The 24467-nt window shown below is 42.5% G+C and overlaps 3 protein-coding genes across 5 annotated transcripts; all 3 read left to right on the forward strand.

The window, feature by feature from the left end:
- Positions 1-437: 437 nt before the first annotated feature.
- Positions 438-8520, forward strand: zw10 (zw10 kinetochore protein). The gene is made up of 16 exons (XM_035179149.2): positions 438-674; positions 1773-1907; positions 2001-2102; positions 2298-2375; positions 3014-3173; positions 3564-3716; positions 3811-4008; positions 4192-4328; positions 4507-4689; positions 5040-5263; positions 5651-5722; positions 5823-5992; positions 6118-6248; positions 6443-6574; positions 7065-7267; positions 7558-8520. Exons 1-16 carry the CDS (start codon positions 570-572, stop codon positions 7676-7678), a joined length of 2304 nt encoding a protein of 767 aa, XP_035035040.2. The 5' UTR covers positions 438-569; the 3' UTR covers positions 7679-8520.
- An 821-nt stretch (positions 8521-9341) lies between these two features.
- LOC118122232 (G protein-activated inward rectifier potassium channel 3-like) lies at positions 9342-15240 on the forward strand. 3 transcript variants are annotated; one of them, XM_035178827.1, is made up of 4 exons: positions 9342-9481; positions 10781-10991; positions 12231-13443; positions 14331-15240. In XM_035178827.1, the coding sequence occupies exons 2-4, from the start codon at positions 10827-10829 to the stop codon at positions 14525-14527; spliced, it is 1575 nt and encodes a 524-aa protein (XP_035034718.1). In that variant the 5' UTR covers positions 9342-9481; positions 10781-10826; the 3' UTR covers positions 14528-15240. The 3 variants fall into 3 exon arrangements, with proteins under 3 accessions (XP_035034718.1, XP_035034719.1, XP_035034720.1); XM_035178828.1 differs by having other exon boundaries at positions 9371-9466; XM_035178829.2 differs by lacking the exons at positions 9342-9481; positions 10781-10991 and adding an exon at positions 11890-12128.
- A 704-nt stretch (positions 15241-15944) lies between these two features.
- Positions 15945-24233, forward strand: pom121 (POM121 transmembrane nucleoporin). The gene is made up of 13 exons (XM_035179139.2): positions 15945-16545; positions 17187-17393; positions 17776-17925; positions 18722-18802; positions 18924-19095; positions 19186-19274; positions 19362-19441; positions 19547-19668; positions 19780-19879; positions 20071-20346; positions 20910-22388; positions 22579-22677; positions 23051-24233. Exons 1-13 carry the CDS (start codon positions 15971-15973, stop codon positions 23149-23151), a joined length of 3531 nt encoding a protein of 1176 aa, XP_035035030.1. The 5' UTR covers positions 15945-15970; the 3' UTR covers positions 23152-24233.
- The last annotated feature ends 234 nt before the right edge of the window (positions 24234-24467 follow it).

Below are 24467 nucleotides of genomic sequence, written 5' to 3' on the forward strand. Positions count from 1 at the left end.
GCACATAATACAATACAAACTCATATCCACACAAAAAATTACTAAACAGCACAAAGGGGAAAAAAACATAAAGGGAAAGAGAAGGGATAAACACACAAGGGATCAATCTGGAATCAAAGTGCATTTTAGATATTTTAATGGGGCGTTATCTAGTTCGAATATGCCAGTAAAAAACAGGGGTTGTTTTTTTAGGAAGTGACATTTTTGTACAAAATACTTTCAAAACTCTACCTTTGCCCTTTTTGCCATGTATTCTGCTCTCCTGTTTCCTTGTGCCTTTATTTATTAATTGTGGATTCTCTTTGGATCACGACAGACCTCTGCCCTATGCCTAAAGAACTTTTGTTATATACTCTCCTAACGTCAGAGGGAGGTAATGATGGGATCTGGTGACAACCTGTCCTCTATTTAAATCAAACGAAGAAGAAGACGCTGGGAGGCGGGTCCAGTGGATATCTCGGGACCAATCCGAACAGCTGGCGGGTGTTGGGTTGTTGTCGCACGGAGGAGCTGAGGCTCGTCTGTCACACTTGTTTTAAACCTGTAGAACATTATAACGTCGCTTCACGATGGCGTCGTTTGTGACCGAAGTACTCGCCAGCTCCGGCAAACTGGAGAAAGAGGACCTGTCCGGCAAAATTAGCAAAATGTCGCGCAAGGTGGAGGATACCAAGGTAACCTGCTAGCTGACGTAGCATTAGCTCTGCTGGATAAAGTTTGAATTAGCCTTAGCTGTTAGCGCTAACACTGCCAGATGTGAAACTTCACTCATCCTCTGACTAACTTGCGACTAGCTGTTCACTGGAATAACACTTAGCCGCGAATACACACTGGTGACACCATTAACTTGTAGACGTGGGCCATCGAGCTAACTTAATACAAGTTTAGTGTATTTTCGTTAGCAGTACTGTTAGCTAGCCACACTGTATGTGGTGCCATCCAACGAGCTACGTGGCTCAATAACAAACAAACAGCAAACTAGGCACTTTTGTAACCTCGAGATAATCACTCGGATGTGCATCCTATAGTCTTTCTACTGATTTGTATGATCGTCAAGGTCAGCTTGGAAACTAAACTTGTTCATCCATTCAGTAATTAGACAGAAGACACTGGCTTCAGTGCAAAAAGCCCACTTACACCTATAATGAGACTATAACTAATTTAGTAAACTATAGCAAAACGAACAAGTAAGGAAGCTGAAGATCAGTGACTAAAATACGAGTATTTATCGGATTTTAACTTTGTACAATTCATTTTGTTGTGAGAAAAATGTGAATAAATCACAAGTAGTATTTTATTTAGGGTCCAAATCCGTTTTAATCAATTGTATTGATTAAAAGACTGATCCACACAATAAATACATTTTAATAATCGATCGAGGAAAAAGGCAACTGTTCTCAAATCCCTTTTAAATGTTAAGAGTTTTTTGGATTGAATGCACTTTGTCAAATGCCATGATGCAGCAGTTGTGTTCCCTGTGTAAGCCTTGTTGTTTACTGAAATCAAACAGAATTTGCGTCTATTCAGGTCATTGGATGGATAAAAGATAGATCTACCATTAATGACTGGTTATTGTGGACACCCACTGGGATTTTCTATGCATAAGTTTTCATTTGTATCATTAATTAACAGGATATTAACATGAACCATTATATATATATATTACTAAGTAGATGAAAAGAATTAAACAATTGTAAACAAACTGCAAGCAGGGCACCAAGCTCAAAGGGAAAAGTTTCTATTAACTCCTTTTGCGTCATGTTTTTTCTCAGGAAGAAGTATGTGACATGATAAATAAGAGATATGGTGACTTCATACCTAGTCTCCAAGGATCCGAGGAGCTAATGGTGCAGGTGGATGAGGTCTCCAAAGAAATGGATGTCCTTAAAAATTGCATTGAGAATGAGGTATGTTTGAAACTGGTTATAAATGTTATGAAAGCCGAACAGACTGGGATACATTTTTTAGCACTGCCATTAAACTTTGTGTGTGTTACACAGATACAACAGAATATCCACGTGGCTGTGGCTGAGTATGCAAAGCTGAAGCAGCAGCTGGAGAAAAATACCATTATCATAACCATGCTAGGATTCATAAAAGAGGTACATCACTCATGTATTTTATTAAGTTAAATGTATGTAAGGATGTAAATAGTGTCAAAATGCTTTAATTATTAACATGTCATTTACAAATATATCCAGTTTATACATTTCAGTTTAAAAATAATAAGGATGATAATGTCACTAATAAGGACAAAATATATTAACATTTTATCTTATTTCTTCTGTTTGACTCAGTTTCACAATGCAATGGAGGAGTTCAACAAATCTTTACAAGAGAAGAAGTATGTTGATGCAGCCAACCAGCTGGAAAGGGTAAGAGCTGTTACCATCATGTCCACACAACCTCACCTCTAATCTGATGTAGACCTCAGCAATTCTTTGAAAACTTCAGTGAAGAGAACAACCAGTTTTAAGGGTTCATTGTTTAAGATTTAGGTGAAAGGGATCTATTAGCAGAAATTGAATATAAAATAATCCTAGTGATGTTTTCACTAGTGTGTAATTATCTAAATTGTACGAGTTTTTGTTTTCGTCTTTACCCTAGAATTGGCCCTTTTTATATTTAAATACTTTTTATTTACATCGGGAGCGGGTCCTCTCTATGGAGGCCGCCATTTTTTTTACAGTAGCCCAGACTGGACAAACTAAACACCTTTTGAGTTTATATGACAACTGAAGGCGACCACAGGAAAGATTCTTTTTCATGTTTGGAAGTGGAGGGTCAGGTGAGGTGGATCCAGCTGCAGCTTCACCACTAGATATCACTAAATTCTACATACTGAACCTTTAATGTAAATACTGTCAGAAAATGGAAAACTCTAAGTCCTGAAATAAGGTCAAGGAAAAGGGAGACGATTGCTGCTACATGTATGCATATTTATATTATTTCCAATAAACTTTTTTCTTAAGTTTGTCTCAACATATTGATTGATGGGTAATATTTTTTGTAGGCAAGAACCAGTGTGGATTCATTGAAGGGTTGGAAGACGTCCCAGTTGCCGCTGCTCAGTACTCTCAGCTCGGAGCTGACGGTGCAGAGAGAAAACTTAATTTACCACATGGGAGATGAATGGAAACGCCTCGTCATCTGGAGATTACCATCCTCAAAGGGTAAGAATTCCTCTGTTTGAAAATTTTAACTATGTTAGTCAGATGTGATACATATATAACTATATTAAGTATATTCTGTATCATACATAGCTGAGTATGAAGGGATTGTTCAGTGTTATATTAAAGATACAGAGACTTAGAATTGTTTTTCTTCACTACGTGTATTTATATGATTCTAATCACACAGATGACTGCAACTAATACTCGGTAACAAAACACTGCACGAATTCCAGTCATAATCTCAATTCCATACAGCTTGGACCAAATAGATGCATTTATAAGCTGGTCTTAGACTTCCTAGCGTTTCATGTTCTTTATATTTCAAAAACACAACATTAAATCTACCTGAGCTTGTTGCATTAACATTGGCTGTTGGATTCGTACCATTAGAGTCTGCAGGTCTGAAGTCCTTCCTGAAGGTTGAGCTGAAGCTGAGCCACCCCGGCAGTAAAGAGGGCGAACCCAAACCACCTGCTCTGTTGTGCTGCGTCCTGCAAGCTCTGGCCATCCAGGGAGACCTTCAGCACAAGATCAAACTCTTCAGTAAGAACAACAAAAAACGGCTCGCTGTTGAATATGCACTCCTTTTATACGGACATCATGGGTAAAGCACATTTCTGTCCTTTCTGTCGTTCAGGTCAAGTACTGTTGAAGAACATGTTGAAGCCATTGGTGGTGTACCCGTCACTGTCAGTGAAGGTAACAGAGCAGCAGGGGGAGGGAACTTTCCTGGCTTTAGAGTGTTTGGAGGAGAGCCCAGAGGAGCGATCCACACCTTCACAGGTCTACAGGAAACTGCTCCTGGTGCTCCAGACACTGCACTCGCACCTGCTAGGTAAAGTATGGCTGGGCCCATATAGAAATATGACATAATGCTCTAAGGTTGCTCAGTGTCGCTGTGTTTTACATCTTTATCACAACTGCATAAGTCATAAGGCGCATGTTTAACGAAAAAGTCGGCAGGTGGACAATATTAAATTACAAAATAGTGACAAAATAAATGTGTGTTGTTTTTCAGACGTGTCCATTGGTGATAAAAAGCTCTCAACTATCTTGGGGGAGCTGATTTGGGAGGAAATTTCCCAGTGCATCATCCACGAGTGTCTGCTCTACTCCATCCCCACCAACAACAGCCAGCTAGAGAAATATAAAAGTGTATGGACCTAACAGCAGTTTCTATAATATAATTTTATTGTTACACCTACAGAAAATATACAAATGATATTGTAAACTACATACTGAAAAGAAACGTGTCTTTGTCTTGCTGTCGTAAGAGGTTATTCTGGTCTGTCGAATTTCATATTTAATGTTTTTTCTCCTGTACATATTCAAGGTGATCAAGGAAACAGAGGAGTTTGAGAAGTCTCTGAAGGAGATGGAGTTTCTGCAGGGCGACTCCACAGATCTGCTCAAATATGCCCGAGACGTCAACTGTCACTTTGCCAGCAAGAAGTGCAAGGATGTTATTGTGGCGGCCCGCAAACTCATGACCTCCAAGATGCACAACACTGTCAAGGCATGTGTGCATATGAACTTTTGATTGAATATTAACTTTTTGCCCCCACGTTTGAGGGAATGTTCAAATTAAAAGTCACAGCCCTAGCATACATAAGTCAAGCTGGTTTTCAGTAAGTATGTTTTACTAACAAAAGTTTTTGTGCAGCTAATAGAAGTGAATTGAATTGAAGATACTTGCAGCATTAAACCTTCAAACGACCAGTAATGTAGTTTAAAGAGAAAAGTATGGTTGTGAATACGTGAATGTCCTGAAGTATTATGCAATCCTCTCTTTTTCAAACATACTCTCTTACAGTAAATATTTTATATATAACCTTAATGCCTTTTTGTAACATCTCCCTCCATCAGATCACACCAGACTCCAAGCTGCGTCTCCCCAAGCTCCCTGCTCCAAGTTCAGAGCTGAAGGTGAAGCAGGAGGCCACAAAGGAGGACATCACGATGGAGAACCCAAAGCAGCTGTCTGCGTGGAGTCTGTGTCTACCGGCCTGTCGCATCAGTGAGTCAGTGCAGCAGCTGATGGAGCTGACACTCAACACCCTATGTGAGGCTGTCGGAAGCTCCACACAATGGTATGTTACAGTGCTCAAAGACCCTACTGTGTATTGTACTGATGTACATATGAGGTTGTTGTGCCTGGCAGCGCAATGTCATAGTTCAATAGAAAAACCAGCACCTCCTGACAGTAATCATTTAGGATTATGTATGATTATTATTTCATGTCATTACAAAACATTGAGGCTTGTCCAGTCATTGTATCTGCAGTCTACAGTGTGGAGGAGATTGACAACAATGGATAAAAAACATTTGAAGCAGCAGAGGCCAAGATAGCTTGAGTTGTTGCCCTTAGACAGACTTGAGCTTTACTGGATCCTGCAATCATAATGTCTGTTCTCAGACCACCAGGCTTCATCAGTGAAGATATGTTGTCAAAATTAATCTATCTCTGTTCTTTTCAGTGCATTACAGCTCTTCTTCACCGTGAGAAACATTTTCCAGCTGTTCTATGATGTTGTGCCAACATATCACAAGTAAGAATGTTTTCATCTCATAACTCACAGCAGACCAAACCAACACATTTCCACTGAAGGTGTAAAAAGTAGGTCATTGTTTCTCTGCTCCTCCATCCAGGGAGAACCTGCTCAAGTTCCCTCACCTGGCTGCCATTCAGCACAACAACTGCATGTACCTGGCCCACCACCTGCTCACTCTGGGACACCATTTCAGAGGTCATCTGCCACAGCCCCTCAGCGAGGGGGTTGCAACATTTGTGGACATGGTGCCTGGATTCAGGAAACTGGGTAAACAAACAGTTCTATGACCTAATATGGTGCAGAAAGCACAATAATAAGGCATCACTAGAACTACTGGCTTGGTGTCATTAATATTTCATGAGGACATTTCTGGTCTGCACATTTCCCTGTAGGTGCTCAGTGCTTCTTAGCTCAGCTGAATGTGCAGAGAGCTGAACTGTTGGAGAGACTTTCCACTGCTCACAACTTCTGCAATCTGGATGACGAAGATAATTACATTGCAGCGAGCAAAGCAGTGAGACAGGTGAGAGGAAAGGCTTTAAAAATAAGAATGTAAATGAGTTGTAACAATGATTGTGTCAGAGAAATATATTTGAACCGTAGATTTTTTGTTGTAATGAAATAAAACTTGTTGAGGAACTACTGATAATATGACTAACTTTAGCCGTGCCAAGGTTTTACTATTCATTCTTTCACTTTCCATGTGTTTGTTTGCAGGTGATTCATCAGTTGAAACAGTTGGGTACAGTGTGGCAGGACGTCCTGCCAGTCAGCATCTATTGTAAAGCCATGGGCAACCTCCTCAACACTGCCATCACTGAAGTCATTGCCAAAATCATGATGCTAGAGGTTTGTCTTGTTTTCATCACGTAGGACCATATTACCAATTATACCAATACAAAGGTATTAATGCCATAAAGAAATCCATGAATAAAATGGCTTCTGGGTGTGTAATCAAATCTGAAACCAAACTAAGAGCAGAATTGTGGCTGGTGAAAGAATCATAATAAACAATAAAAGCTGGATTTTAAATAATGGCAGAGTTAGTGTACAGCACAAAAAACAAATGTTGGTTCTTAATAAATTCCTGTTGAAAACATTAAGTAGAGTGGAATTATATCTACTATAATGACCCTAAATGATAAATTGATATCATCAATGTCATGATGATGCACTACCAGGTTGATAACATTTCCAAATTGTATCACTAACACACATCTCCCGAAAAAACCTGAACATGAAAGTGATATTATCTTGATATGGTATGAAGATGATCTTCTGTAAACTCGTGGCTGTTGATCAGTAAGGATTTTATTTCTCTTTCTATAACTGTCTACAGGATATTTCCTCTGAGGATGGGGAGCACCTGCACACACTGTGCCAAACCATCATCGAGGAAGGTCCGCTCGTCTTCATCCCTCTTGCTGAGGAAAACAAGAACAAGAGATATCAGGAGGAAGTGCCCCTCTATGTGAAGAAGTGGAGCACCTTCAAGGAGCTGGTCATCGTGCTGCGGGCCAACCTGCAGGAGATTGTTGACAGGTAAGATGGAAACTGGACTAAACACTGGATTCTAAATGTCAAACTCCATACCTCTAGTTTGAAGCTTCAACATTAAAAAATGTGTACTCTCCAAACCTAAACTAAGTTATTAGGTTATTTAGCCACAGATAAACTTTAAATAAGTGTTTTCAGTTATTTCTTAGTACTTCTCATGACAAGTAAAATTGATTCACTGAACTAAAGGTCTCTGGTAACACTCCTACCGTTTTTATTTTCCATGGATGAGTTGGACTGGCTGGTATTAATTCTCCCATGATACCTCTCCACAGGTGGGCTGACGGTAAAGGTCCTTTGGCGTTGGAGTTCTCCAGTTCCGAGGGGAAGAATCTGATCCGAGCCTTGTTTCAGAACACAGAGAGGAGAGCTGTGGCTCTGACCAAAATCAAATGAACACTTGGAGCTAACGACCAACGAGACGATACTAGAGCACTTCTTCCTCTGTGGAAAACAGGATTTGTGTCTTAAATCATTTCCATCCTCTGTTATGTACATGAAATATATTACTACTCTCTTCCTTTAACATAAACCACATGGTGATATTAATTAATACTGAGAAAAAACCTCAAGATTTGAGTTATGGTATGTCATTTTTTATCGCCAAAATGAGCCCCAGTCAAGCTGCATAAGTTTACTTACAGCAGCATAAGACCTTTATGTGATGCCATTAAACACAACATTAGTACATCTTCTGTTATGTCTGTTAAACATACATGTCCATGTATGTAGATTGAACTGTTTGGTTGTCTCTGGGATTATAAACTGGTTGTAATCAATCTGTGGGATCTGGTTCTTCTCATCAGGCTGTAATCAGTCCCACACAGATTACACGAAGGCATCTTTACATCAGCCTGCAGACTCAGTCCTATAGCTTCGCTTCGGGGGGGTGTGGGGGGTTTCCATGACAAAGCCAACTGAGGTTGTGTAACCATTGGCCTGCCATCTGTTGACATGTGATGTGGCATCCAGGGCTCATTTTGTTGGTCAAACTTCATCTGTGTTGCAGTGTGCTTGTGTCAGAGGTCTCTGTTCTGTACTGATGTCATTTCAGGGGAAAGAGTTTTCTGAGTTTGTTCAGATCTCAACGCCTCTAAATTAACATGTGGCTCTAACGGAGAATCACAGAAACTTGCACCTCATAAAAATATCCATGTTCAAGCAAGAAGTGAAAATGAACTCTTCACTCATGTATTTATTATATCTCAAAATAAACCAAAAGATGCAACTTTTTACAACCTTTTGAGAACCGTTTGTTTTTAATGAATATAATGTTGGCGTCAGTACGTGATGCTTTTATTTTACTAAAGAAATGGGGACATGGTGCCTGGATTCAGGAAACTGGGTAAACAAACAGTTCTATGACCTAATATGGTGCAGAAAGCACAATAATAAGGCATCACTAGAACTACTGGCTTGGTGTCATTAACATTTCATGAGGACATTTATGGTCTGCACATTTTCCTGTAGGTGCTCAGTGTTTCTTAGCTCCGCTGAATGTGCAGAGAGCTGAACTGTTGGAGAGATAGTTGGCGTCAGTACATGATGCTTTTATTTTACTAAAGAAATGGGGCAGCTGTGATAGCTGGTAGAAAGCGTCATCCACAAATCAGAAGGTCAGTGATTGGTTCCCCAGGTCATCCGGTCTGCATTCCAAAGCATCTGAAGGTACTGTCGCCCAAATTCCCCCTGACTTTTGTGCTGAGAGTGTATGACTTGTGTTATAGAAAAGAAGTACTGCATATAGAAGCACTGTTTGAATGAGAGGATGTGACTTGTACTGTAAAGGAGTGGTCGGATGGAAAAGTGCTATATATGAATATATATTCAGCATCAACTTGTCATAATTTTACAATATGTATAATTATGTATGTATGTTTGTATGGGAGTGGTTTTCTCATGAAACACTTAGAAAGCAGAATGAATTTAAATAGAACCTGACCTGATGTACAGTATTGACACTCGAGGAGGTGCTCTATTCAAACAGCTGTCACAGTCATGTTCAGTGTTATGGGATGGTCGTTGTCAGAAGCTGCTGTGTGAATGATTGGAGGGGAGGAGACTAACAGCTGGACAGTAACAGTCACACAGCAGCTCGTCCATCACTCATCTTTCTTCGTCTGATCAAACCTTGTGACTTCAACAAGGAAGTTCAACCCTGGCAGCAGCTGTGTTCATGTTCAGGTATGCTCCACAGAGGTATGTGACGATTCACCCTTTTTATAATGACCTTTTCAGCAGAAGTGTTAGAATCATTTTCAAAATTCATAATATTGACAGGTGGATTTTTTTAATAATAGCTTTAGATATTTAATTAACCCTACTTTCATTCAAATTCATTCAATTCCAATTAATTGATGATTGAGTTCTGTATAAAATCACATTTAATTCATAAAATCACTGTTTCCCAGAGCATGAAGAGACATCAAAAATCTTTGTTTTGGCTAACAGACTGTACAAAATTCAAAAATAAGCAGCTTACTATCATTTCTAAAAGTGGGAGAAGCAAGAATCCTCACATAGGAGATGCAAGAATTAAAGAAAAAACGGACAAATAATACATTGATTATAGAATCTGTTTGTGGATATTCTGTCAATCAACTAATTGAGAAACTAAAAAACTGTTGCAGCTCAAACTGATTTAATTTACGAGAAATTTCCTGTAAATAATTTACACTAAAATCAAAACTTGTTCAGACTCAGAATAGACTCCACGTAAAAAGGTGTTTATATTTTAACTGACTGTAATTCGTTATCACCTGATTTTTTTAGTATAGCATTTTTGTCTGTTTAAGAAGACAGATTCCCACGGTAAAATTCTGTCCGTCTGATTGGCTCTGCACAGACCGGCCGTGGTCAGGATTCAGAAGGGTGTCACATGTTGTGCGTGAGTGCTTTGCTACAGTAAATACAGCACTGTTTAAAACATAAGACAGAAGTTCATTCGGTCACATCTGGACAATATAATTTCTAAGCCTCTGTCCAAACAAAGTCGGTAATCTTTTCAAATCCATCGTGTTCCTTGGTGTTTCTCAGATGAATTTTGAGGATTAGTGATAATCCCTTCATGTGCGCCGGAGACACTGATCAGCCCACTTCAAACCTCATGTTGAGCAGATGAAGAAGAATAGCATCATCATCGTCACAGCTGCACAGGTCTGATCTACAGACGTATGTGGGGGATGTCAAAGAAATTGTTCTCCTGGAAGAGCAGCTGAATATAAACAGGAGACTGAGTTGTCACATTTTAAATGTGTCACTGAGTGAAAGCAGGCGCCTCCATCAGTGGTTCCCAAATTATGTTTCCACAAACTCGTACTGAAACCAGGATGGCTCTCCGTAGAGCGCAGACCTCCGCCAGGGCCCAGCAGCCCCCTGACATTTAATCAAGCTGCACCACATTCCACACACTCATAGATATCAGTTGCCTGAATATACCTTATTTATTAAAACCAAGATCTCTGAAGTAAATCCAGTTTGATGTCGTTGCCCAAACAGAGGCCAGACGTGAGGAGAAACCCACATCTTGAAGAAGACCTCAGCGATGAGCTCCGATGGGATGTGCAAAAGAGAGACTCTACAGGACGTCAGGATCGAGCCTCGCAGGAACTCCATCCCCCCGACGCAGACTCTCGCTGCTAAACATCTGCTGGCTTACCTGCCGCGGCCACAACCAGAATCTATACGTTACTCTCCTTACACCTACAAGGTACAGCTGTCTGTTTTAATCACTGAGCTGCAGCTTAATTAAATGCCAAGGAAGAAATATATTCATTATTTTTCTAATGGCAAGCTATATACTTTGTAAAACAACTTATATTATATGTCTTATTATTTTTTTATTACCATCAATGAAAATACACCGGAAGTAAACTACTTATCTTTTGTCTGTATTATAATGATTACTGTGTTTGTCTGACTTCCCTGCCTTGTCTATAGGCCCAAACCCCAGTTACTTCTTAAGTTTAAAAACATGTTACAAATATGTAGTTTAGTCTTTTTTTCAAATCCTCATAATCTCCTAAAACAGATGAGGACTGTAGTTTTTAGAGAATGTTACTCAAACTGGAGGAAATAGTTTGTTGAGGTTGATTTTCAGCTGCAGATTGAAACACGTGTGGTGTCCAGTGGATATGGGACTGTCAGACTGTGGTTGAACATGTCAGCATGTCCAATGTTGTAGTGTAGTGTAAAGGATGGCTGTGGCTGAGGAGGTAGAGAGGAGGTACAGATTGTGGTCCACTAAAAGAAAGGTTCGATCCCTGGTTCTGCATTCCGATGTGTCCTTGGGCAAGATACTGAACCCCACATTGCCCCAGTTTAACAAAGAGTGCTGCGTATAGAAGCATATATACTGTATATATAATAATCTGCTGTGTTGCATAGCACAGAGGCTTTGGATCCACAGACTTCACAGACTTTTTATTGGCTTTACTGACATTAGACAAATCTTGAATATTCCATATTAATATTTAATGAATCAAGATAAGAGATTCCTGTGATTATTTATATTCCTCAAAACACATCTTGCAGTAAGCAGTAGTGGACTCTTTTTCCTCTTGTTTTGATGACCTCTACTAAAAGCTACTGATGTGGGCTCCTGTTCAGTGTGCAATATCTTGGGGTTCAAGATTTGATGTTCTTGTGCTGAACATTCCTAATATGTGCTTATATCAAAACAGAAAACAGCTGTTGGGCAGAGGAGGCTTTGGCCTAACAGACATTAAAACAGGTGATTGGCAAGGAGCGGATGTTTGGATATTGAAGACACAAAGGATAAACTGGTCATGTCTTCCAGAATGTGGCAAAAGAGAGGAGCACATTGTTCTGCCACATTTCGGATGAGGTGGGCGGCACTTCAACGGGACACGGCTTATGAAGCTACTTGTCATTAATTTTCATGATCAAGCCTTTTATTATTATTATGCATTTTTATCTTTCATTTCAGGGTGCGGCTAAATCCACTGTTGCTTCCATGATGATTGCAAAAAGAGCCTCTCTCATCCACAACAACTTTAACTACACCATCTGCTCATCACTCCCGTCGTCCCAGGAGGCCTCTCCCTCCCAAACCCACAGTCCCTGCACTCCGTCCTCCCAGGCTCTGACTTTATCCAGGCAGGATCCCCTTCAGCAGCAAACCACCCAAGCAGCTCCTCAGCCTCCAGCAGAGGAGACCCCGGTGTCTCAACCTTCGCATCGCAGCAGACCCCTCAAGCGCTTCAGCTCCAGGTGGCAATCGAGAGGCTCCACCAGAAGCAACAATGTCCAGGTGTCTGCGCTCGAGAAACAGCACATTGCAAAGAGTCACAAGAAGCGTTGCAAGCTGCTGGGTGATGAGCCCTCATCGCATGTCACTGCCAGCAATCTGCGCCAGCGCTATGTCACCAAGGATGGAAAGTGCAGGGTCAACCTGGGGCCTATCGCAGACAAGAGTCGCTTCCTCTCAGATATCTTCACCACGCTGGTGGACCTCAAGTGTCGCTGGTTCCTTCTCGTCTTCACTATGTGCTACATCCTCACATGGCTGACATTTGGTGGAATCTATTTTCTAGGTGCCTGGTTGCGTGATGACATTGCTCATGTCCATGACCCTCAATGGAAGCCGTGCTACCAGAATGTAGACAGTTTCCTATCAGCCCTGTTGCTGTCATTAGAAAGCCAGAGAACCATTGGGTATGGCTCCCGGATGGTGACAGCTCACTGCTCCGAGGGTACGGTGCTGCTGATGGTCCAGTCCATCCTTGGCTCCATCATCGACGCTCTGATGGTGGGCTGCATGTTTGTTAAAATCTCCCGGCCCCAGCAGAGAGCTCAGACGCTGATCTTCAGCAAGCACTGTGTCATATGTGAGCGTGACGAGAAGCTGTGCATGCTCTTCCGCATCGGTGACCTCCGAGAGAGCCACATGGTGGACGCCAAGATCCGGGCCAAGCTGATCAAGTCCCGGCAGACCAAGGAGGGCGAGTTCATCCCGCTGGAGCAGTCGGAGATCAACCTGGGCTACGACACCGGGGGAGACAGGCTGCTCCTGGTGGAGCCCCAGACCATCACCCACGTCATCAAGGAATGCAGCCCCTTCTGGGAGGTCGGGGCCGAGCGTCTGAAGAGGGAAACCTTTGAGATCATTGTCATCCTGGAGGGCATCGTGGAGGCATCAGGTTTGGAGATTTTATTTTTACTCTGCTGCTGTTCTAAAACTCTAATGTTGTGATTTGATTGCAGGTTTTCAAGGTTTTATGGTGTCTTGTGCACAGAAGGGGTCATAGCTTTGATTTAATGAGATTTGAACCTCTGTAGCTGTGCCTCTTTTATATGTGTATTCTAACAATCACAGGGAAATCTGATGGCAGCAAAATGTGTCTGAACACTGTTGCTAAGTAGGAAGTAAACTGGCTGAAAACAACTGAGGGGATTCCATAAACTCCACTGTGTTTCAGTGTATAAATATATAAGAAATGTAGATCAGTGTAAGCAGGAGCCAGTTTTACGATCACTGGTATTTACTTCAATCGCACACAATACAGGACACAAAAACGGTCTTGGAACAACACCAGTTTTGAAGTATGATTATCTGGTCAGGGTCGCTGGGTGCTGGAGCCAATCCCAGCTGACATTTGGCCAGAGGCGGGGTACACTACTCGCCAGCGTGTAGAGACAAACAACCATCACACCTATGACCAATCTTAAGTCTCCAATTAACCTAACCCCAGTCTGCATGTTTTTGGACTGAAGCCGGCGGAAGTCCCCTGCCAAGCTGGGATTCAAACCAAGAACCTTGCTGTGAGGAAACATTGCAGGGCTACAACCTGCTCTATTTGGATCCGATTGCAGCAGCCTGTGGCATATGGTGCACGTTATGTGTCAGATGATAATGTTAAGATACAGAACACCAATACTGCTGAGCAACAGACCCAAAAAGTACCTTAACTCATTGTTTTTTTAAGTTGAGTTTTTTTAATCAACTCTGAACACTGAATATATTTCTTTGTGCTTTTTTCCCAAGAAAGTGCCATTTACCAGATCTCCTGTTGACTTTGTGCTGCAGGTATGACGTGCCAGGCGAGGACTTCCTACACAGAGGATGAGGTCCTGTGGGGCCACAGATTTGAGTCCTGCATTTCCTTGGAGAAAGGAGCGTTCCGTGTGGACTGCAGTGCATTTGACAAAATCTTTGAGGTTCAAATGTCCAACCTCAGTGCGAAGGACAGGAGCTCAGCAAAGGAACAAGATGATTTGTTTTAGAAAATCTTGCTAAACAAACTTCTTTTTGTATATTAATACTGCAATAAACTTTAACACTCATAGTTCATAAGTATTCATCTCAGGGTGGCTGTAGCCTCTGGTTTGTGTTTTAAGGTTTGCTTTATGTTTTTGTTATATTAAGCCATTTAATCCATGTTTGGATATGAAAGAGTTTTATGTTATGTTTAAATCATTTTTCAAAGCTTTGAATAAAAATTCTGCTACACCCAATGTGGTCTTGTCTGTGACATTGAAAAATAATGTTTTCCAACTCTTTGAAGTCCAAACTGGATTTTTTTTCTATGCCTACACATTTATCTTTTTCGTTTCAGCCATCATTAATCATCGCCTCAGCTTAATTGTGTAACCTATTGCAACTCACTGCACTGAACGATTTCACTGGATATAAAGATGATGAAACTTGAGCAGCGACAGCACTGAAATGCTGCATGTTTGGACAGTGGATGAAGTATAATTAATCTGCAGTTGTACATGAAAAATGTTGTTTGCATATATCTACATAATGGGCACTCTTATTTTTTAGGTTAATTTTGCTGAGAAGACTTATTATTGTTATTGTTATTTTTCTTGGATGGGTTTTTAAATGCAATACTTTGACCACACAGAATCAGAGGCCATATTTAGTAACAGCACCAATTCTTTCTTCAACAAAGCAGAGCCATAGCAATAATACCAATACAGGCCTACGCCAATCAAATGCTGTTGATAGGAGTTGACAGGTTATTAAGGGCTATTTTTTGGTCATTTTGGTTTTAAGTTGAAGGCATCCCCTCATCGTCCTACAAATTACCTACTCACCGTAATGTATTTTTACACTGCTGCGTTAATAATTTTACTTCATTAAAGTATCTGAGTACTCCTCTCCCACCACTCATCTGCAAGATTTTGTTCTCTAAAGGTTCAGTGTGGAGAATTTAGTGACATCTAGTAGTGAAGTTGAATGTTGCAGCTGATTACCCCTCACCTCCCCCTCCCCTTTCAAAGAGAACCTGTGGTAGCTTTTAGTTGTCATAAAAACTCAAAAGGTGTTAGGTTTGTCCAGTCTGGGCTACTGTAAATAAAACCAAACAAGGTGGCCTCCATAGAGAGGACTCGCTCTCGATGTAAATATAAAGTATCTAAATATAAAGGGCCCATTCTAGGTTAAAGAAAACAACAATTTGTATAATTTAGATGATTAAACACTAGTGAAAACATCACTAGGATTTTTTTATATTCAATTTCTGCCAGTAGATCCCTTTCACCTAAATCTTACACACTGGACCTTTAAATTTGATGTGAAAGGGTTTTAGATGAGTTTCTCCTCGTTGTAATATCAGTCTATGTGTAATACCGATTCCAGTCCGGCAAGTGGCGCTCATGCAGCAAAGCCCAAACACCAAGAGAAGAAGAAGCCGTGTCAGAAGCGCAGCATGATGGGATATGAGAGTCCTCCGGCGGCGCGTTGCCGCCATGTCACCTAGAGAGAAACGTTTAGTGCTTCTCTCTTTTTTAGGCGTAATTGGTCTCGCTCTTTATTATTTTCCTACTTTTCTTTACGCGTCTTTAATTATCGCAGTTTGTTGTATTGTGTGTTACTACCACAGCGGAGGACCGCTTCCCGCCAGGCTAGGCCTGAATCCGCGGGCTGGACTGAACGCCCCAGGTGTGCTCCGGCGCTGGTTGCTGGGTTGGGGGGTGACCGGCGTGTCGGTGGCCGCGCGGGGGAGGACGAGGAGCAGCGGCGGCGACAGAGCCGAGCACCGGGAACCAGTGGGACATTTCAGACAAAGGCCCGGCGAGAGCGGGATTTATCGAGGGGAAGCTTTAGCAAGTGACTCGTTTCTGTTCAGTCCCCGGGATTTCCTCATGGGCAGCTACATTGGAAAACCCGAAAGTCCCACGGCTGAGCCGGGGAGGCCGAGGGCTGCGAGAAACCCCCGAGAGCTGCTGCGGGAGAAGCTCTCCAGACCCAACCATGCTGTCTATACCCCCAACAGGAGGCTGTCGTTCGCTGGGTATGTTTGTGTTCAAATCTCGTTATAACGTCTTGAGCCATTAGGAGGCAGTAACTGCCCATGGCGTTCAAATCACAACGCTCCAGCTTCTTGGCGGGTTTTGTTCACTAACGGGTAAACAAAGGCTAATACCTGGTTGATGTGATGATCCACAGTTTAAGATGATCCATAATATGCAGCACAAGAAGTAACGTGTAGCACAAGTGTGATTTGTAAACATCTCACCTTACCTTGCTCATATGATTTGCTGTAATATAGTTAGATGCACTAAGTGGTACAATGGTCCTCTGAGGTTCCTTTTAGTGGAGAAGAAGGCAATGGACTCACACACTTGCACACCTCATTATTTCAGCATACTTGTAAGAATATATGGCCTAAAGGGGAAGCATCGTGTAGCTCCATCATTGACCTCAGCCCTCTGCATGTTACTCTGTGATTATGGTCCTATATCCCACCCTACACACACCTCAGGAGTACTTGCCCCCTGACGGTTGTGTTGGTCTAGTGCTGGAATCACTGAGTAATATATGCACGGCTGAGGTCACTACTTGGCCTCTGTATGATCTAGGTGTGTGTTGGTGAAGAACATATACTTCTTGTGTATCAACTCTTTCATCATACTGTTTTTTTTTCCTCCGCAGGGAGCCACTTGGTAAAGTGGGCAGGTTCACCATTACCCCCCAGCGTCACTACCCACTGCAGCAGCCGGGCGCCTCGTCAGTGGGCATCCTACCTCCTGTCGGGTGGGACGGCTTCAGAAAGAAAAACATCCTCAGCCCTCGTAACTCGCCGGCCGCCCTCAGTCCCGTCACTGTGAAGATTGCCAGGCCCAACCACAGCACCCCCAGGTCTCTACATTGATGCAAGCTCATAGTCTGCCATCATGCCTGTGTTTTTATTGTTTTGTCCATTATCTAGGAATAAAACACATGTATATTACCTTATTCTGAACCATTTTCAAGTGTAGGAAGTCTGCTCAAAACAGATAATCCATCATGCCTCGCTGGATTTTTATCAGTTGCATTATTGTTGTGAGGATTTGCTGCCTTGCTCCATTTTCTATTATTTAAATTGACTCTTTGTGTTTTGAAGTGTTTGTTAGCCAGACAGAGCAATCTGGGTTTTGACATTTATTGACTAAAGGATCAATTTATTCTTCAGCCTTCAGCAATGATGCTGTTTGAAAGTTAACATTGACAAAAGCTCAACCATGTCCTGTTTTATTTTTAGTTTGGACCATCTAAGCTGTGCCAGGCTTCCCAGGGCCCCTGCAGACCCTTGCTCCAGAGAAAGTGTCCTCAAGGTGTTGAAGGAAAGTCGCAAGAGAGAAGTGGAGGATGAGGACAAGAGCCTCACGACTGAACAGAAAAGCAAAAGAAGGTACCAAGCTAAAACAGCCTGTCTGTCTCAGCGTGTATTGTTTGTTTAAGAAGATTTACTTTGATCACTGATCTTTGTTCTTACCTCTTACTCAAGTAACAGTTTACATAAAGTATACACAAGCCAAAATCACTCACTCATTCAGTTTTTGGTCAGTGTTTTTTGGCTTTTGCTATCTCTGCACGATTGACCATTAGAGCACATACAGGTCGGTTTGCTCCATTGATTTCAATCTTATTCAAGAGAGAATGTCATCTTGGTAATGGCAGAGAGGTTTGCACAGGATTTAGACAGCTTATCGTTGACCTTATTTCCATCGGTTTACATGCACAGCTTCTGAATGAGGAAAAACATTCAGTTATTGCAGGTGTAAATCGGCTACCGAAAGTAGCCACGTGAGCGCTTTCCTTGAACATTGTCCACCTCCAGAGTCTGTCTTCAACCTGGGTTAATGTGATTGGCTGTTATTGTGAAGCATGAACACATCACTCATGTTCAAATGTAGTTCTCAGCTAACAATGTTATGTTATGGATGACATAACAAATACCACAGAATTACAAAACAGAGGGGAAAAAGCACCCAAAATAGATTTGGCTTTATACATTTACAGTGGAGTTTATAGATTATGTTTAGAGATTCTTCCAAAGATGTTTAGCTGCTGAAAGATTTCTTAGCTGTTTTCTGTTTTAGGCTCTATTTTTTTCAGCAATGTGTTTTCCCAAAAATCCAGGTATTCAAATCACGTGTAAATAATAAATTATTTAACATGTTTGTTTTCCATATTTATTTCCCCAGACGTAATGACAGTGAAGGAAGTGCCCACTCTGCTTTTGAGCCTCTTCTGCCCAATGGGACACTGTCACAGTTGGTCCCTAAGTGAGTTAAAAGTTAAAATATTGTCTTTGATTTTCACTGACTTTTTAAGGCAGTAGCACTCCACAAAGTATAGTGTGGCTGTCTAAATGTGGGCTGATATGCTTCCCCTTCACCTCTCCAGGCCAGGAAGCCTGAAAAGAGGGATGTCCTCACTGGCAGAGGATTCCATCATGAAGAGGTCTCGCACCTCCTCCATCAGCTCTGGCAGTGGGGCCCATGCCCCTAGAGGAACCCCAGGCACCAGGAGAAACCCCATAAACAGCTCCTACAGTTCATCACTAGGCCTTAGCCAGGTACGTCTTACCTGCTGCATTATATTGCATGTGGCCCTGCAGAGATTAAGTGGAGTTGTTAAGGCTTTATCTCCATGTTTACATGAACAGTGGAAGAAACGGTCAACACCCAGCTCCCCTCTCTCCAGCCCTGGATCTTCTCGCTGTCAGACTCCAGAGGGAGTCGCCAAAAGAGCCAGGTATGTGTCTGCTGATTTCCTGCTGGGTCCAGTCATCCACATTTAACATTATATTACATTTCCTTAAACTTGTCTTTTCATTATCAGAGAGGATGACCGACAGTCCCCCAGCGCAGCATTCTCTGTGAGGTCAGAGCAGACAGCATCCAACAAGGCACCTGCTACTTGTAAGTCATGTATGGAAGGCATTGCACAGACATAGACATTTATTTGTTATATATTGAAATTAAAGTTCAATGATTTAAATGTATCATTTTATGATGATGTTGCAGCCAAACTGACCACAGTCCCAAAGGTCCCCGTCATTACCGCAATAGACTCTACTGGTAGTGGTGGGAAGAGAAAAAGGAAGATCCAGTTGGTGCCCAGCCACCGTGACGATCAGATCTCACTGGTAAGAAGCGATATATTGCCAAACTACAAGCTTCCTTAAACTCATGCTTATGTGATGTGCTAGATTGATCTGAATATCTCTAATTCACTCTCTGTGCTCATTGAATGGCAGCCCCCGCCTCCAGAGCTTGGCTACAGCATCACTGTGAAAGACTTGGATGAAGAGAAAAAGGCTGCCATTAGCAAGATCCAGAAGGTCCTGGAGACACCTGGTGAGTAGACGCAACCACAGAAATTAAACATTCATGCATACGATACAAATGCTGGAGGAGTGACAGATTCATTAACTGAACTGTTAAATACTATCGTGCTGCTGCACCCGGCATTTTTAGACCTGACCAGTCTCACATGGCTGTTGATTAGATGAGCCCTGAGTCAGTTCTGTTGATTTGTCCTTATTTAGCTCCAGAACCAGAGAAGTCTGTCGCTCCCCCAACCACCACTTCCAGCCAGACCACCGCCTCCTCTACCAGCTCTACCGCCACCACCACCCTGAGCAGCCTTCTCGCAGCTCCTCTGCCTACAGCCTCCAGCGCTGCCATCCCAGTCATCAACCTGGATCCCAGTCCAGGCAGCAGTGTCAGTACGGCACCTGCAGCCTCCAACCCACTGCTGGAGGCTCTGAAGATGAAGGCCGGCACTCCTGCTAGCTCCACACCTGCTGCCAGCCCAACCATAGGTACGCTAAAGTCATCTTTACAAAATACACAACTTGTGTAAAGTCATCTTCTATGAGATGTCAATTCCTTGTCACCATTTGTAATCTAGCGTATGTAGAACATTTCTTTTCACAGTTCACTATTTTTAATCTTGATTAGCGAACAGTTTCCCATTGTGATTTTAATAATACATTTTTATCAGGTTGATGCTACAGTTTTTTTTACAAATAATATCAAGGGGTTAACAATTTTTTGTATTTAGCATCTCCTATGTGCTGATAATTCACTCTTTAATCCAAAAATTAAACTCAAAAGTAAATATATCGAAGTCTTGTTTTAATATCATGCTTAAGTTGGTTAAAAAAAAATCCTAAAATATATTGATTAAAAAGGGTCCGTTGTTAATATAATATATTGTTAATTCTACTTATTCTTTGTTTTGTTAGTATTTTCAAGTTAGGGTTTACTTTCTAAATATCTGATATCCAAAGCATCTCCTATATTTCATGACCTATTGATTATTGTCATATGTTTGATCAATTCCATCTGTTTTTCCCTCCCTAATTGTAAACATTGTCTGTAGTGTCTGTGTCAACCACACCAGTGCAACCCAGTGGCTTCAACCTGAAGGCAACAACTGCAGTGGATTCCCAAAGGCCTCCCCCTGCATACCCGTCTCAGTCCTCCACTGCTGGTGTGGAGCAGCCCTCTGCCTTCACTCAGGTCCTGAGTCAGGTCATGAAGTCTTCCAGCAGCACCCCACCTGTGATAGGACCAACACTTTTCAGACTGGCCAGCCAGAGCAGCACCCTCTCTGCTCCTACAGCCTCTAACCCCATCACTGCTGCCAACGCCCCAGCCAGCAGCTCTGAGTCAGTGAGTAACACAAACCCTCTGCTGGCTTCAGGATTCAAGCCCATCTTCGCTGTCACCACCACCACATCCGCGTCAGCTACGTCAGCTCCAGAGAGCAAACCTCCTGTCCAAGGTTTCAAGCCCATCTTCGGAGGTGCCACTGCAGGCACTGGCTTTGGACAACCAGCCACCCTCACAACCACCAACCCAGTCTCTGCAGTTTCTGCAACTAGTACATCCTCAATGTTTGGTGTGTCAACAAGCAGCACCACAGCTGCCCCATCGGTTTTTCCTGGCTTGACCAACCCCCTCACGGGAACAGTCTCCACCAGCGCCATCACCACCACCACACAACCTGCAACCCAACCAAGTGTGAAGTCCCTCTTTGGTAGCTGGTCCACACCATCTACAACAAGTACCAGCTCAGCCACAGTGCAGGCCCCTAATACAGGGAGCACATTTCAGTTTGGAACTGCTACCACCACAGCTGCAGCTGCACCTGCCCCAGCTGCTGCTGCTACCACAACCTCCAGCAATGGCGGCTTCACATTTGGTGCCACGCAGCCGGACCCTCAAGCTGCCAACCAGAAGGCATTTGCCTTTGGTCAGCCAGCACCCAGCCAAAACTCAACCACTGCTTCATTTGGAGGCTTTGCCATGGCCAATGCTGCACCCACCACTGCTACTGCCCCCACCCAGTCCACATTCCCCTTTGGGAAGTCTTCTTTTGGACCGACAGCGACGCAGTCAAATTTTGGCTCCTCAGCAGCACAATCAAAACCATTCAACTTTGGAAGCAATGCAGCATCATCCACACCTGCCCCTAACCCGGCCCAAGCTTCTTTCAATTTTGGGTCTGCTGCTGCCACCACAGGAGCTACATTTGGGACCCCAGCTAAACCCGCATTTGGAGCTAGTTCCACTGGTTTTGGTTTTGGTGGATCCACTGCTCCCCCGGCTGCACCCCCTGCTGCTCCGAGCTTCGGTGCAGCAACCCAGACTCAGAGCTCCTCCTCAGCCACATTCACATTTGGTAATGCTGCTCCTCAGCCAGCTGCCTCCGGCCCATCTCAGCCAGCACCCAGTGGATTCAACTTTGGTGCTGCTATGCCATGCCCTCAGTTCGGAACACCAGTGGCCAATAATCCTGCACCGCAAATGGGAGGGTTCAACTTTGGGGCTGCTGCTGCTGACAAATCAGCTTTTGGTAAGGATTAATGTTTTGCTTATTTAAAGTGGGTTCTACAGTGGGATTCATTTCATAAATATCCTCTTGATTAGACTGTTATTTGTTTAGTGTTTCATAACTGACCGTCATTTGTTTCTATCCAAGCAGAAATTTATTTTCATCCTCGGATGTTTAAGTTTAATCAAGGTTTGTGGTGCTTTCTCTGCAGGGACGTCTACCCCATCCTTTGGCCAGAGTGCTGCTGTAGGTCCAATTCCCTTTGGAAGTCCTGGAACTCCTGTCCAAGGCTTCAACTCTGTTCCATTTGGTATGTCTTTAATGCGGTGACGTCACCTCTGTTTTGAAAACTCTGATCCCTAGGTGCCTTGTCGATCCCAAAACTGACGGGACCCTGGTATCACTTGCTGTTTACCATCCAGTTTGATCACTACCTTTGTTTCAGGAGTCTCGCAGTGGAGATGCTAAACAAAACTTATGACCATTGTGCATTTTTAGAGAGCATCCCAAAATATAACCAATGAAAAGTTTTTAGATGCAATCACTTACAAAATTCAGGTGCTAGTTAACATAGTCAACTAGCAATGAATATTCATGGTTAGCGGTAGAACGAATAAAAAATACAGTTTAATGTTCCTTAGAAATGATATCCCCCCCCTGTGTTTTTTCTTTTTAAAAATCAGGGTCTCCAGCAACTCCCTCCTTCTCTATTGGAGCTGGAACTAAGCCATCTGGGGCACGGCAGAGGCTGCAGGCGCGGAGACAACACAACAGGAAGAAGTAGCCTGGTACTTGTGTCGATCACCGCTTTCAGGGGACTTCTGCTGCTGCTGCTATTATGGCTAACCTGGCTAACATTGCTCTGTTCTAAGCTCAACAACCCCCAACCAGGCTACCACCATCCACTCTGCCTCCTACACCTCCTCCAGTGGGATTGTGCTGGCCCTAAACATTGTTTGCAGAGGAGTTAGAAAGAGCACACCAGCTTGCTGAGTTCATGCTGCCTGAATGACTACATGACCCAGTGAGGGGACGTAGCAGTGAAGAGATAGAACCCAGAACAATGTACATTACTTGAAGAGGAAGAACAGACAATTGAATAGTTTGATTCTGAACAAAAAGCATATCCAAAGTTCTTTTTCCTTTAACAGTATGTGGACACTCCAATTGGTTCGTCTTAAGGAGAAAGTGGAGTCAGACAATGAAATGGAGCCTCGGCTCAAACATTTATTTTTTTACGTGAAGCGCTCGCTGGTTTGTATGTCTCTGAATATTTGAGTACATTCTCTAAATGAGTCTGAGTTGGGTGAAATGCACAGTTGATTCAGATAAGGTACACAACGCTGCAGTGTAAAAAAAGTTACGAGTCGTGTGCATTATAAATTATTTTTTTAATTGGATCTCTGACCCTGTACATGAGTGATGAATTTCTCCACTTAAGGGCAACTTATTAAATGTCTTAATGTAGTTAGTGGAGGCCCTTGTGTTCTTGTTTCATACTTTGTCATTACAAGCATTCCCAGAGTCCTCATGTGGGCAGCCTTGTTTTGGTAGCGATTGCCAACACAGATGTAATTACTGAGTCAGTATACAATAAGGATGACTACTTTTAATTTGTGCTGTCGAACCAAAGCCAATTCTTCAACTTCATGCCTGTGAAAACAACCTGTGATCTGTATCTCATCTTTACATCCTGAGACATGTTTGTTTGTGCCAGACTACCTCTCTTTACCTCCCAGGCTCTGAAGTCTTGTTAGATTACTAAAAAATAACCAACCTTACAGCATTGACTCGAAAATTTTACTTTTAACTACTGTTAATACAGATGTACCTTAATAAATATGGTGAAGTTTTCTTCCTTTCAAACGTCTGTGAAACAACACTTTCTCCCCACTTCTGAAATATCACTGTTCCAATAAATTACACCACATTGATGCATAATCAAATCTTTTGAATTGGAAACCCTTACCTGCTGGTAATTCTCACTGATGATGCAGGGATCTTGGTCGTATTTAATGACTTATTTGCACAATGAGGTGAAGAATTTTGTCAAGCAAAAATGGTGGTTGACCGATTGATGTCAGTTATTGAATCAGTTAT

The sequence above is a fragment of the Hippoglossus stenolepis genome, chromosome 15 (assembly GCF_022539355.2).
Source record: "Hippoglossus stenolepis isolate QCI-W04-F060 chromosome 15, HSTE1.2, whole genome shotgun sequence".
NCBI lineage: Eukaryota > Metazoa > Chordata > Actinopteri > Pleuronectiformes > Pleuronectidae > Hippoglossus > Hippoglossus stenolepis.